The 14,107-nt window shown below is 39.7% G+C and overlaps 1 protein-coding gene across 1 annotated transcript; it reads right to left on the bottom strand.

Annotated features, from left to right (window-relative positions):
- Positions 1 to 1,993: 1,993 nt before the first annotated feature.
- On the bottom strand, positions 1,994 to 12,604 carry LOC120499302 (epidermal retinol dehydrogenase 2-like). Its single transcript, XM_039702968.1, has 7 exons — positions 12,567 to 12,604; positions 11,464 to 11,817; positions 7,006 to 7,137; positions 5,478 to 5,577; positions 3,674 to 3,818; positions 2,614 to 2,736; positions 1,994 to 2,087 (listed from the first exon to the last, which is right to left on the bottom strand). Exons 2-7 carry the CDS (start codon positions 11,788 to 11,790, stop codon positions 1,994 to 1,996), a joined length of 921 nt encoding a protein of 306 aa, XP_039558902.1. The 5' UTR covers positions 11,791 to 11,817; positions 12,567 to 12,604.
- Between the last annotated feature and the right edge of the window lie 1,503 nt (positions 12,605 to 14,107).

Raw genomic sequence — 14,107 nt, 5'->3', positions numbered from 1 at the left:
GGAACTGTGAGCTAAACATCTTTCCAGAGGTAGGCTGAGAAAATACAAGTTACTAATGAAAAAGACTCCAAATATTGCAGGATTTGGAAATATGTTTTTCATTTTAGTATATGAAACTTGCTTCAAATTAGCTTTGAGTGTTCTTTGAGTATCTTCTATGAAAGCCATCCTTCTAAAATAATAGAGAGTGATCAGGCCTTCAGAAAGATGGAGGTTTTTAAGGGAATGTTTTCAAACTTAATGGGGCAATGCCAATTCAGGTGATAAAGCAGAACAGGCTATCAGAATTTCTGGGAAAGTCCAGTTGTTTCTATGATTTCCTGCAAGTTGCATCTCAGCGTCTCTGGGCTTTTATTACATGTTTATGTATATAAATGAAGAACTTGAGCATCTATGAAAACTCTAATAATGACTTACAGGGAACACATAATGAATTTGGGTGGAAACATTAAACTCTGAAGTAAAAGAGGAACATAGTAATGTAGAAGAATGAAATTAATGAGAAATCAAAGTTGCATATCATTGCCTCTAAGGTTTATTCAAAGATTTAGATTACAAAGTGACCCAGAATAATTCAGATGTTTCTTTCTCAAAATGCTTATAATTTCAATATGACTAATGTTCTTCGTAAGATACACAATACTACAACTTCCTTTATATGAAAAATGTGCTCTCAAGGACTATGCTGCACCAATGGGCATAAAACAAGTACAAGAAACTGACATCACAGATTATCTCACTATTGGTGCAGCAACACAGGCCTTTCTTAATCAGTTTTGCAGAGAACAAGGAATGAGAAAACAATGAGAAAAAATTAACAGAAACTATTGCAGTCTCATCTGCATCTTCTGTAGTAACAGAATTTCTCCTGTAAAAATGTTTTTGTCATGAAGGAATTACAAATAAAATGAAAGCCTCAGAGAAAGGATACAATTCTCAGGAGTTGTTGAGAAGTCTGAGATACTTAAGTGGCACACAATATTTCAAAATATGAAATATTTTCTATTAAAAAAACATGAACACCATTCAAATGCATCTTCTGAGCTTTAATAAGAAGGTTTTGGCTTACAGTTTTAGAATTGTATTACTGGATCTATCACACTTCTGTATGAAAAAGAAACTACTCCCCCCAAACACCACCTCCACCACCAACCAACCCCAAACCCCAAAACTATTTTCCTGGTATTTTCACAGAAAAGAGTGAGCTACTGATTTCTAGGACTGATAAGAAAATCTGACAGATCACTGTGAGACTTAGAAAGTATAAGCTTTACAAATTCCTTCTTGAGACAAGCAGATTAGCCTGAAAGGAATATGGAGCCAAAAGTGCCCTTGGCTGAGGTTGCAGCAGTACAGAACGAAGATTTGCAAGGTGGCTGTGCAGAATAGCTGAAATATAGCTTAGAAAATAGGGTATTATTTCCTTTGCATTATTCTTAACCTACTCACGTCCTGCCTATATGGTTGGTGAACTTATAACTGCAGATGTAGGTGGTAAAGTAGATAGACTTTAGTTAAAACAACTGAAAACAAGAAAGGCATCCTTAAAAGTGAGCCCTTATAATGAGCTCCTTGCCTGCAAATATTTAAGCCTGAGACCTTTAACATTTAACCATATATTAATGTCACTAGCATGTGACACTACTTCAAGTTAGAGTTTTGTTTCACAAATAATTTAAAATACATTTTTCTCACCTCATGAGCCCTGCTTTTAAGCTCTGCAGCACCAGCAATGAAATTATGCATTAAGATGTTTGGGCTCTCAATATATGCCCAAACATAATGTCATGTCAATTTGCATTGACTGCTGTAATCATACTTAAAGGCTTAAAAGACAGTTGTGAAGAATTAAATGGCATGCTGGCCAATGTAAAATAGCATAAAATAAATGATTTTTTTAATCAAGGAATAAATAGGATTTAAAATCCTTTTTTTTTTTTTACTGAAAATGTTCAATTAGATAGCACTTGAAGTCTTCAGAATACTTTTTGTTTCAATCCTTTTTCTTCTGACCAAAGGCTTCTTCCATGCTCTCAGGAAACTTAACGTAAGACTCGAGGAATAGCGCTGCTTTTCTAGGAAGGAAACTGAGGAGACAAACATTGAATTAGCCTATTTTTTTTTTTTTTTTAGGTAAAGGTACTCTGCAAATAAAGAAATGACAAATACGTCATATGTGCTCAATACTTCTAATGTCTGGTAGTAACACTTTTGGCAAATAACATTTGGCACTTCAATATTATAAATTGGGAAAATGAATGACAGACCAAGACATTTTGTGAAAGCCCAGACTGCAGTGGCAGCAGGGTCTGGAAGCAGACAGTGCTAGACCAGACATTGCTCCCAGTGTACCATCTCAGGAAAATTTTTGAAAGTTGCTATACCCAACTGCAGCTTAAAACATTTCTTAGAGACAGAAGAGGCCAGAGGAATGTTATTCACCTAGATTATTAAAAAAATCAAACTCACTGTTTCTTTAAAATTGGGTACATATAATTGGATTGACTGCAGAAATATTAATTAAAGGACTGTTTTGACTAAATGTTCCTGCTGCTTTTACAGGCAAGTGGCAAAGGAAAGAAGGTAATGCTGGAAGGCAAGTCATGTGCTTACATTTTGAGACCAAGTAAGCATACAGCTGGAGGCATGATCAGATAAAATTTCTCCTTTTTAATTGCCTCCACGATCCTGCTGGCTGCATACTCTGGATCATAAACAGGAAACAAATAGGGTCTTCTGTAAAACAAGAAAAAAGGGTTATGACATTATAAAACTTAGCTTTTGTGATAAATACACAGACATACATAACTGAATAATTTATGCATTTCCCCACTTCCCCTCACATAGTCTTGAAAAGGAATCTCCAAACCTTTTTGTTCCCGCTATCATCAAAATAAATTGAAAACACTTTGACGATGTTATGAATTTAAAGACTTTTTTGTAAACTGACCACAATGAAGTTGATACCCACATTGATTGCAGCTTTGGAAACTTCCAAGCTTAACAAACCATACAATGTGCTATGCATCATTGCTCTCCAGCAGTCCTTTTCTGCTGTAAATGATGAGGTGACAGCTGGATAGACCATGACCAGGCTTGTCACTGGCCAGGAGAAGGGCTCTGCTCTGCACACATGTGCTGCTGCAAGATGATGAGTGGTGCAAGCAGGAGCAGAGCACTGAAAAACCAAGATCACTGGTACTGCACTCCTGCAATGGCTCATTCAGTGCTTGCAGCCTCTCCCATGAGTGCACCCACAGAGCCACCCAGCAGGTACCATCACCACAGCTGTTCTCACTCAGAAGTAAGGTCCCTGCCAGTGCAGACACTTAATAAAGACAGGACATGGGTATCTTGGCAGCCATAACTGCAATTATACTGCCAAAATTACTTGGGGCAGAGAACACCAGCACTCTCCTGACAAATAAGGTTCCCTTAACCCTCAAGTGCTGCTGTGTAGCCCCAGCTGTTCCTTGCCTAAGACTGGTTAAGGCTATTGCACAGTTCTTGTTATTCACTGTATGCAAGACTTACATTTCTTTATGTCTGTGCCAACAGGGCAAAAATACTGACTTGAAAATCAAATCAACCAGCCAGAAACTGAACGTGATATACCCAGTGAGTGGCAATGATTTTTTATATACGAAACAGTACAAATCTAAGCTTTACTTACGCGCTTTTGAAGCCTTTGCTTAACCTAGTGCTAATAAAATAAGGGCAAATGATTGTGGTTTTAATGCCACGTTTTCCTCCATGATACAGTTCTGAATGTATGGCTTCCATCAATGCAATGACTGCAGACTTACTTGCTGAATAATCTAGAAGGGGAAGAAAAAAGAAATATCCAAAATTTTAAAAGCACCACAGTGAAAGCTATATACAGAACTGAATTATTTGTAATAACATTTAATCCGTGATATTATTTAATTCTATCATTGGCAGTCTTGTAATTAGTATTTAAAGCATATTGGTGATCCAGCTCTGGAGAATAATGGCTTTTCCCATGAATGATGCACAGTGCCCTAAGGATAAAATGAATCCTTTTCAGAGGAGTTTTTTTTTCTTTTTAATGCACTGTAGAGAGATATAGGCAAATGAGCTTATTCAGCATTTTCTGTAAATTCCCAGATACTCATATACCAGCCAGGCTTTCTTTCAGCTCAGAATGTCTTCAACTTTTAATATCACAGGCTACATTTCAGAAAGAACTATTTCTAGCGGTAAATTAAAAATACTTTTCTTAAATGCTGCTTCAGCCTATTACTTCTGATTTGCTCTGCAACTACAATAATATTTTGTTTGCCCAGGAAGACTGAATCTCATCTGATTTTTATTGTTTGATGCATTCATCCTTGGAGATAACCGAAACTTGCCCTCCCACAGCCCTGTGCAACCTAACCTAAGCTGGGTCTGTTTTTATCTGGGGATATGGAGCAAGTGACCTTCACAGATTTCTTCCCACACAAATTATTCTAGAGTTTTCCAATTGTTAGAAATGAATTTAATACAGTGCCTTACATGTAATTTCCTAAAACCTTTTCAAATGTGTGTGAAAATAGTTGCTAGATACAATGAAATCCAATTTTGCTGAAAGACTGACTCCAAAGACTGGCATCAGAAGTAGTCTGCTATTCTTCAGGAGTTCACCTGCAGTGAATGATGGGACCACACAGCCTAAAAATATATATCTAAGGTGTAAGAGGTTATAATGCATGGATGCGAAGGCCCACTCCCATAAGCCTTACAGTTATATGATGAAAGCTGAATGGGACTTGTATTATCAATACCAAATACTGATAATGTATCAAGGTAACCCCTAGGTAATAGGTGGCAAGTAAACTCTACAGTAACACCATCAATCAGCAGAAGAAACAAGAAATTCTTATTACACTGAAGTTCGGGTTTTCGTACGGTGACCTCAGAGATACAATCAACATGTAAGAGAGGCTTGAGGAGAGACTGGGGAGCAGACCCAGACTGATGAAATAAGCTAGATTAGCAGAGTGCTCTCCTGAGGGAAACAGCTGAGAATAGTGAGCTTTCAATAGCTTAAACCATACTTCATTCAAATTAATTTTATTGAAAATTCTGCCAGAATGACTTCTGTACTTGATAAATCAACTGAATGCGTATTTCCAGGCACAACCCTTGTGTGCCTCAGGTCTCTGAACCTGCAGAAAAGCTGTCATGAGAAAACATTAGGCAACCTGTATGCAGGGCTCCCTCCCACTGCACGTGTACGAGCTGAATTGTCCTTCTTGTGTGGAGAAAAGATAGTCTGCAACCAGACAGCAAAACCTGCAGAGAGCTCCCTGTGTCACTCAGGCATGCGCTGCCATCACACTCCAGCACACCATCACCTCTGGCACCCACAGGTTCTTATCAGTCCAGGCTGCTTAAACCAAGCATTTATGAGGCATCCAAGAAAAGCGATTAGTATGTAGATCTGTTTTGTAGTGGCAGTTGACAATAATTACCTGACTGCCTGTAGAGTCCCAGTAATCCACCTCCACTGGCTGTGCTAACCACGTGCCCACGGTTACAGGCCACCATGGCTGGAAGAAAGGCCTTGCAAGTCTAAAAGAATATAAATACATTTATTTTAAAATCTCTTTTATAAATAGGCATAACAAAAATGTTTCTCCAAAATTAGGCAGTACAACCTGATCTGCTCCATGGGTCTTCAATATAAAAGAAGTCCAAACAACATTTTATTTCTGTAACAATTTTTAAATGAGAGACATTTCCTTGAATGACTACCCTCTGTCTGAAGATCTAACAGCATTAAAAGCGTCTTATTAAAAGCAGCAAAGTTTGTATTTTCTCTGCTTTCCCGATTCCTTACAATTTGTCTGTTGCTAAAGGTTTGGTACACAAGAGGGAGCTAGAAGTCAACGCATTAAGGAGAGTTCAGCTGTCCATGGGTCCTTTTTGTTATCAGCCGAACTGCCTGACAATTCCAGCATTCCAGGACACCACGGTGGGTGATGATAACTGGGAAAAATGCTAGTGTTTTACAAAGGGAGAGATAGAAAAATGAGACAAGAGCAGTAACAATTTTTTTTTTTCAATAGCTGAGGAGTTCTATTAGACTCCAGATGTGAGTGCTTAGTACATTGCTATCCTCCTGCCCTGGGTTTCTTCAGACCTGTCAGGTGGAACACCTCCCCCAGCCCATTTTCCTCAAGTGTTTGGAAGAATGATGCAGTGTGACTGGGGAATAATTAGAGAATTTCTATCTGCAATGATTTTCCATTGAGGAATGCCTTTTAACAAAGGAGTTGCAATGCTATATTGTTCCCTGATGCAGGCTGTTCACTCAGGCATATAAACAAAAACTACAAGAGGGGGCAATAGTAACAACCTCTAACAAAAAAATTCTCCTAAATCTATTGAGACCCCAAAAAACAACCCAAAACAAATTCTTGGTAGCCAGATTAGTTTTCTATGTACTTCAATCAGAAGGTGACTAGGAATGAAAGCACAGCCTGAAGGGCAACATATGAACATGTGCAGCATAAAATCATGGAATCATTTAGGCTGGAAGAGACCTTTAAAATCACCGAGTCCAACTCTAAGTGTACCACTGCTAAGTCTGCCAGTAAATCATGGTTGTGTCTCCCTAAATGCTGCAAGTCTCTTAGGCAAAGCCTTCACATGCTTTGGAAACATCAGGAGCAGGGCAGTCACATGCCACCATGTCAGCACTCTCCTTTCAACCACAGCTGTGTCAGGTAGGGTGTGTTTCATGATACAGCTGCACAAACTTTGATTTACCAGAGTGCCCAGGCAGGTTTGTGCTAACATTACTGAGACATACTGGGGAGACTCTCTCCAATTACAGGATGATCATGAAAACATATATTCCCCCAATATTCCCCCAATCAAGACCCTTCACATCCCAACTGAGTATTTAAGGTAGATGCCACCATAGTGGTTTTCACACCAAAGTACTTGTCTGTACATTTTGGTCACTCAGGAGTAAAAAACACACAAAAACTTTACCCAGACTTGAGAAAAGAAGTTGATTCTGAAGGTGTTTTCAAAGTCTTCATCTGTAAGCTCAAAGAACTTTTTCCCAATCAGTGTGCCAGCATTATTGATTAGAATAGTAACATCCCCAACTTCTTTTCTAACCTGAATTAAAAAAAAAAACAAAACAAAAAGGATAAACAGAAAGCTTTAGAAGGTATCCTTGCCTCTTATGCTGCATTTATGAAAATGTTTAGTAATATTTTCAATAATTGATATGAATGAAAAGATAAGTATGCAAGAACTGTTGTATTGCATCAGATCAAAGGTCCGAATGAGCCCCCCCGCCCTTGTTTTATGGTGGAAAACAATGAAAAAATGACCTGGGCTCTAAGGGCTCCCATGTGCTCAACTTTTCACATGCTGCAGTTTAGGATCTTTTGAGAGGTATAAGACATCTATATCATTGTCTCTAATACATCCCAGTGGTTTTCCACCCTGCCCTCCTCCCCAAATTTGCCTAATTGCTCCATGAACTCCAGAATACATTTGGTTTCCACAGAAATGAAAGGTAAAATATTATGCAGCTTTAATTTGCACCATGAGCACGCTTTAACTGCAATCAGGACATTTCCAGTCCCCTATTTTTGGTATTGTGAGAACTCTGCTAAGCCTGCCCCCCTTGTCTATATCATTGTCTTTAATATATCCCAGTGATTGTCCACCCTGCCCTCCTCCCCAAATTTGTCTAATTGCTCCATGAACTCTAGAATACATTTGGTTTCCACAGAAATGAAAGGTAAAATGTTATGCAGCTTTAGTATGCACCATGAGCATGCTTTAACTGCAATCAGGACACTTCCAGTCCCCTATTTTTGGTATTGTGAGAACTCTGCTAAGCCTGCCCCCCTTTTCCATATAATTTCCACTGAACTGGAAAGAATTCAGCTCAGATAACTGGGGGATACCATCCTCTGAACACAACAGCCTCTACCATGAAATAAGATAAAATGATCATTAGCTTCATTTGGGTTTGTTTTCAAAAGATTTTGTGCCATGATTTGGATTTGTATCAAAGCTGATGGCCAAGATTTACTTACAGTATGAAGAATCAGCCTCACAGATTTCTCTACTAAAGTTGAATGATTATCTGCTGTATTCCTCTGCTAAGCCTGCCCCCCCTTTTCCATATAATTTCTACTGAACTGGAAAGAATTCAGCTCAGATAACTGGGGGATACCATCCTCTGAACACAATAGCATCTACCATGAAATAGACAGAAAAAATGATAATTTAGCTTCATTTGGGTTTGTTTTCAAAAGATTTTGTGCCATGATTTGGATTTGTATCAACAGCCTCTACCATGAAATAAGATAAAATGATCATTAGCTTCATTTGGGTTTGTTTTCAAAAGATTTTGTGCCATGATTTGGATTTGTATCAAAGCTGATGGCCAAGATTTACTTACAGTATGAAGAATACTGTAAGTGTTCTTCACAGATTTCTTTACTAAAGGTGAATGATTATCTGTGGTCTCAAAAATTAGGACTTAAAAAATGTTAAAATCCTATATGTGCTGCTGTCTGGCAATTTGGAAACAGGTGATTGGATCTGGTGCTCCAACATTTGATCTTCCTTTGGCTCTCTCAGGGAACCTTAGCATTCAGTGAAGATTTGTTTGACATTTCTCCAGCTCTGTCAGGTTTAGGCCTTCTCATTGACAAGTAGGGCTCAGATAACTGGGGGATACCATCCTCTGAACACAACAGCCTCTACCATGAAATAAGATAAAATGATCATTAGCTTCATTTGGGTTTGTTTTCAAAAGATTTTGTGCCATGATTTGGATTTGTATCAAAGCTGATGGCCAAGATTTACTTACAGTATGAAGAATCAGCCTCACAGATTTCTCTACTAAAGTTGAATGATTATCTGTGGTCTCAAAAATTATGACTTAAAAAAATATTAAAATCCTATATGTGCTGCTGTCTGGCAATTTGGAAACAGGTGATTGGATCTGGTGCTCCAACATTTGATCTTCCTTTGGCTCTCTCAGGGAACCTTAGCATTCAGTGAAGATTTGTTTGACATTTCTCCAGCTCTGTCAGATTTAGGCCTTCTCATTGACAAGTAGGGCTCAGATACTTGCACCTTTCCACCTGCATAAATGAATGCAAATCTAGACACTGTTCAGTATGGCAGGATAACTAAATTCTTCCTTTGAGGAAAACATCTGTACTTTCTCCCCACACTTTTAACTACTGTGTCAGTCCATATGATGATCCTCTTTTTCTTAATATGACAACATATCTTCACCAATGGCAGCATTTTATTTACCATGGCATCGGTCGTCCTGTTTACTCACTACTACTAAATATGTGTGAAGCTTGGCTTCCATTTAAAAAAAGTCAAGATGATTATTCTACATAATGTATATTTTTAGGTGTCTGTTTATTCTTCTGTTAACGTAATTTCTACTAGTTTTCTGTAACACAGGTTCATAGTGTGTTTGTGTCCTCTCGAGTGCCTTTTAAGAATGGCACATTTACTATGCTTTATTCCTTGATCATCTGTTATAGCAAAACACTCATTCTGCATTTCTAGCCCACCAGATCCGTGTCTGATTACCTTCAGAATTCACAGGTGGACACCTCTTGTTCCTGAAAATTAGTTGTTGTTCACTTGACCAGCTTGTTATGAAACCTCTTCTTTAGAGACTGCAAGGGTCTCATTTGTTTCAAGAAACAAAACTTACATTATGGGGAAATACTTATGCTTTGCAACAGTGAGTATATAAAATAAAACCAGTTAATTTAACTTTCTTGCTATTGCTTTCTCTTCTGTGTCCAAGCTCGAGTCTTTTCATATTACTAATAAAAAAATTTGCAGGTATTTCCAAGAGTAGAGGAAGTCCATATTTGAAAAACTCTTCATGTAAGAAAATTTCTATCTCCACCAGGACTGAACAATACATGCAAATATCTGTGAATACGTTGGTGTTGTTAATAATAATTCGACACCTTTACAGCAAATTTTAAATTTTGAACTGCTCTTTAAGTTTCTGTTGGCAGGTCAGTCTGTGCACTCCAGAATAGTGTTTGCTGATTTGGGCACAGCAAATTACACAGGCTGGAGTCCTGTGGCTGATTTGGTTAATGTGTTTGGAGATTGAAAATTACTGAGGGGCACAAAACAAACCTTTTGAGACTCTGCGAAAGTAAGAGCAAAGAAATAATTTCAAAATGTTCATTTTTTTTGTCTACAGTGTGAGTGAACTGTGGTCCACATGCTAGTTATGATTATGGGTAACAGAAACCCTTGCTGATTTGAAAGCATGAGAATTGCAGCTCCACATACTTGCAGATCCTGAATCCAACTTACCTTTTAGAAGCACTTTTCGTCAAGAACATTTCTTGAGGAAAAAAGGTGTTTCAAACTTTCATTACCTTGCTCAGAAAGACTTAATCTGATTTGGTTAAAATTAAAAATAACAACGACAAAACAAAGAGGTGGGTCCTGCCATGTCCCCACGTTGCCACCCACAACTCATGGAAAATTAATGTTACATTTCAGTTACATTCTGAAACAATCTATCAACATTCACATAATAAAATAACGTAGCTAATTTCTCTGAGGTATGCCTTCAGACACAGAATGTCACAGATGTGACCTTAAAGTCATGTATATAAGCACATACATTGAGAATTTAACAGGTCACAGATGTGACTTTAAAGTCACGTATATAAGCACATACACTGAGAATTTAACAAAAGTTTATACTTGAATGAAGTTTGAAGAGTGGCTAACTGGATTATAAGTGAAGTTACACTGAGAAGCATTTTCAGGAAGTTTAAGGAAAAGTAAAAATTAATTGTGTTAATTCAATGTACAATTCCTGAACTCTGACAATGCAATTAATAAGGTAATAGTTTACAAGGCATAGGTCAGCACAGAAGAGTTTCATTGAAAATGGAGCTCTTTACCTTATTTTCCACCTGTATTGATCAAAAAAAGAACTGAAGCTGAATCATCAACTTAACTGGAGACTAGTGCAATGGCACGTCTGAAAACATTACATCCCACACCACCCTTAAAGAACTACAATTTCCTTCCTAAACAAATAGGCAAAGGAAATAACCCCCCTTTTGCAACGTCCACTGATTGTTCTTTTCTTTTAAAATTATTTATTGATATCTTAAAGAAACTATAAAGCCTATATAGGTTAATATATGGAGATGACCTCTGCTGCAGGTTTTACCACACTCTTAATCTAAACATTACCATACCAGAATGAAGAACAGAAATGGATAAATCTCAACAGAACTTATTAAACCCAGTTACTTTGTTGCAACCATAGTTTAACTTCTATCTAGTATTCAAAAGGAGAAAGACATTGCCCTACACAATTACTTCCCTCTAGGGATGGTTTCTAAAAAACCAATAAATTCAACAGGATATTCTATTAAAAAGAAGTAAAAAAGCAGATCTTACCTTGTCTGCCTGTTCATAGACATCCTCCCTCCTGCTGCAGTCACAGTGGTAGACAAACACCCGTCTGGCTCCATTTTGTTGGGCCAATCTGCTTGTTTCTTTGTTACCTTCGTCATCAATGTCCCAAAGAACCAAGGTTACTCCCAAAGGAGCCAATTTTAAGGCAACCTGCCTTCCAATCCCATTTGCAGAGCCAGTAATAAGTACTATTTCACCAGCAAAATATTTTTTGCGGAGATAGAATATACAGAAGGCGTTCTCGATAATTAAAAAAATATAAAATTTCAGGTACTGTAGTAACTTCTTGATGCATCTGAAGTTGCACATGATTTCTCAGGTACAAGCACCACTCTTCTGTTGTGCAAACACAGAAACACAATACATTACAATTGCAGGATATTGACTGAAAAAAGAAGAGGTTGACCTTCAAACAGCAAGTTTTTTTGCAGTGTTCTGTGCAGATACAAAATATATTATTAAAGACTTGTTTTGTGAAAGCTACCTTACTACTAGGATTAAAGCAGCTGTCTTCCTCTAGATCCTACAGACCTGTTTCACTCCAGGTTCCTGACCTTTCAATTCTGTTTTTAAAAACGTTTAGTAACATAAATTTTAGGCAGGTGTGTTACAGCAATAGCACTTTGTTTTCACAGCAAGCTGAAGCTAGCTGAACAAAAAAGTACTGAACACACTGGTGCGATGTCACCCTTAGGAAGGAAGGCGTCCTTAGCAGGAGACGTGACCTCTTTCGGAAGCCCGGCAATTGGAACATTCCCACACCCTGTGCCTTTTCCAGTGCCGCGCGGCCGAAATCACACCACGCATTCCCACTTGCCAGCAACAGGCCAGCCGCAGGGAAAAGCCTGGCCCTGGCACTACGAGCCTTGGTTTCCATCCTGCTTTAGGCAGCACCACTCCCTTTACAGGGCTTGGGACCGGACATGAGAGGCTCAGGAGAAGCAGAGCCCACGCCATCCCGGCGGATCGGATCGGATCGGATCGGACCGGACCGGACCCGTCCCGTCCCGTCCCCTGGCGCCCTCCCGGCCCTCCCCAGCAGCCACACCTTCGCCCCCTCCCCGCTCCCGGTCCCCCGCACTCACGGCCGCCTCCCGACTGTCCCTGTGCTGCCCGCCCGCCGGGACCAGGGCTGGCCCGGCCTGGCCCGGCCCTGCCCAGCCCGCCCCGAGGGCTTGGCTCCGTGCGGGGGCGGCCGGCCGGGTGCGGGTGCGGGTGCGGGCGGCGCTTCCCGCTGGGCGGGTGCGGGATGCCGCCGGGGCCACCCGGCTCTGCGGCTCGGGGTGCCTGGGCGCCTTCCGAGGGCACCTGCTGGGCGGCAGCGCCCTCTCCCACCTCGGGACATCCCGCTGCTGCTGCTGCTGCCACGTCGGTGGCCCTCCCGCGCCCGGCCAGCAGGGAGGCACCGCTGGCTCCATCCCGCCTGGCCGCTCCATCCCACCCCGCAAGTGCTCTCTCTTCCCTCTGCGGCTGCTTCGCTGGAGGTACAAAGTTAAACACTTCTTAATTTATGTCATAAATTAGTGTTCTCCAGCTTGCCGGGCCGGGAGTGAAAAGGCAGATGATGAACGTAAGTGTGGCCCCTAAAACAGTGAATTCCCTGATTATAATTTCACACCTTTAAAATTACTTTGTGTGGGTCCTCAGATACATGAGTTATCCAACTTGAAAAATACAGCCCTACACCACTGTATCATCAATATTTTTGAACAGAAAGCCACACACATACTTAGGTCCCTAACAATGCATTTCTCCTGCGGCATCAGCTTGTATCAATCACCATGATGTCTTCTACATATTGTTTATGTAAAAAGGCAATGAAGAGAAGACTACTGAGTTGGTGCTCTTTGCATTTCAAATGAGTTACATTAGAGGCCTTGTTTATTGGCAAGTCATAAAAGGAAAAAATGGAATAAATTCACAGTGTGCTGTGACGTACACATTTGTGTTGTATACACCATTCAAATTATAGTATATGGGAATTCATAAGATATTTTTCTGTTAAGCTGAGATAAAATGATAGCTCACAAAATTTGATGTCATTTACACCAAGAAATATGGTGCAAAACTGTACACTGTCAGTGCAGACAGTTGTATGGAAGGGGTGTGTTTCCATGCACAGTTAACTGTTGAATATTCTATGTAGGTGCCAGCAAAAGGGGAAGCTGGAATACCGCCACTGAGGATGAAGGCAGATCTCAAAGCCTCAGTGCACTGTGGCTCCAAACAAGGTGACAAGAAATACAAAATAGGTGGGTAACCTAACTCCAAGTGTCCCATGCTGTAATCAGTAATTACATGGCAAAAGCAGCAGATTGTGGTGAGGGGAAGCTCAGATGATTCAGCAATGAATTCGTGATTATGAAACAAACCAGGGAAGATGCTTGTTTATTATGACGACATTTCAATGTGAACAACATCGGTGTGGAATGGTGTTGCAACCAGAACTTCATAAGCTGTAAGTTGACAGGAGGAGCCAGTTTCCAAAGCATGTGCTTATGCAATTATGAAAACACGTGACTTCATTGCTCTTATGCTGAACTGACCTAAGGAGCAGCCAGTTATCATTCTATAAGTGATGAAAATGACAATGATGATTAATAATTTATATACCTAAATTAGATGC

Source organism: Passer montanus, unplaced genomic scaffold (assembly GCF_014805655.1).
Source record: "Passer montanus isolate IOZ18808 unplaced genomic scaffold, ASM1480565v1 scaffold16, whole genome shotgun sequence".
Taxonomy (NCBI): domain Eukaryota; kingdom Metazoa; phylum Chordata; class Aves; order Passeriformes; family Passeridae; genus Passer; species Passer montanus.
The sequence above is the reverse complement of the archived record's forward strand: the minus strand, read 5'-3'. Positions and strand labels throughout refer to the sequence as shown.

Excerpts from the sequence above, each read along its gene's own strand:
- LOC120499302 (XM_039702968.1), bottom strand. The coding sequence starts at position 11,790 with ATGTGCAACTTCAGATGCATCAAGAAGTTACTACAGTACCTGAAATTT. Across the intron at positions 7,138-11,463 it reads TCTATGAACAGGCAGACAAG|GTTAGAAAAGAAGTTGGGGA; the intron begins GTAAGATCTGCT and ends TTTTTAATTCAG. Across the intron at positions 5,578-7,005 it reads ACTTCTTTTCTCAAGTCTGG|ACTTGCAAGGCCTTTCTTCC; the intron begins GTAAAGTTTTTG and ends ATATTCTTTTAG.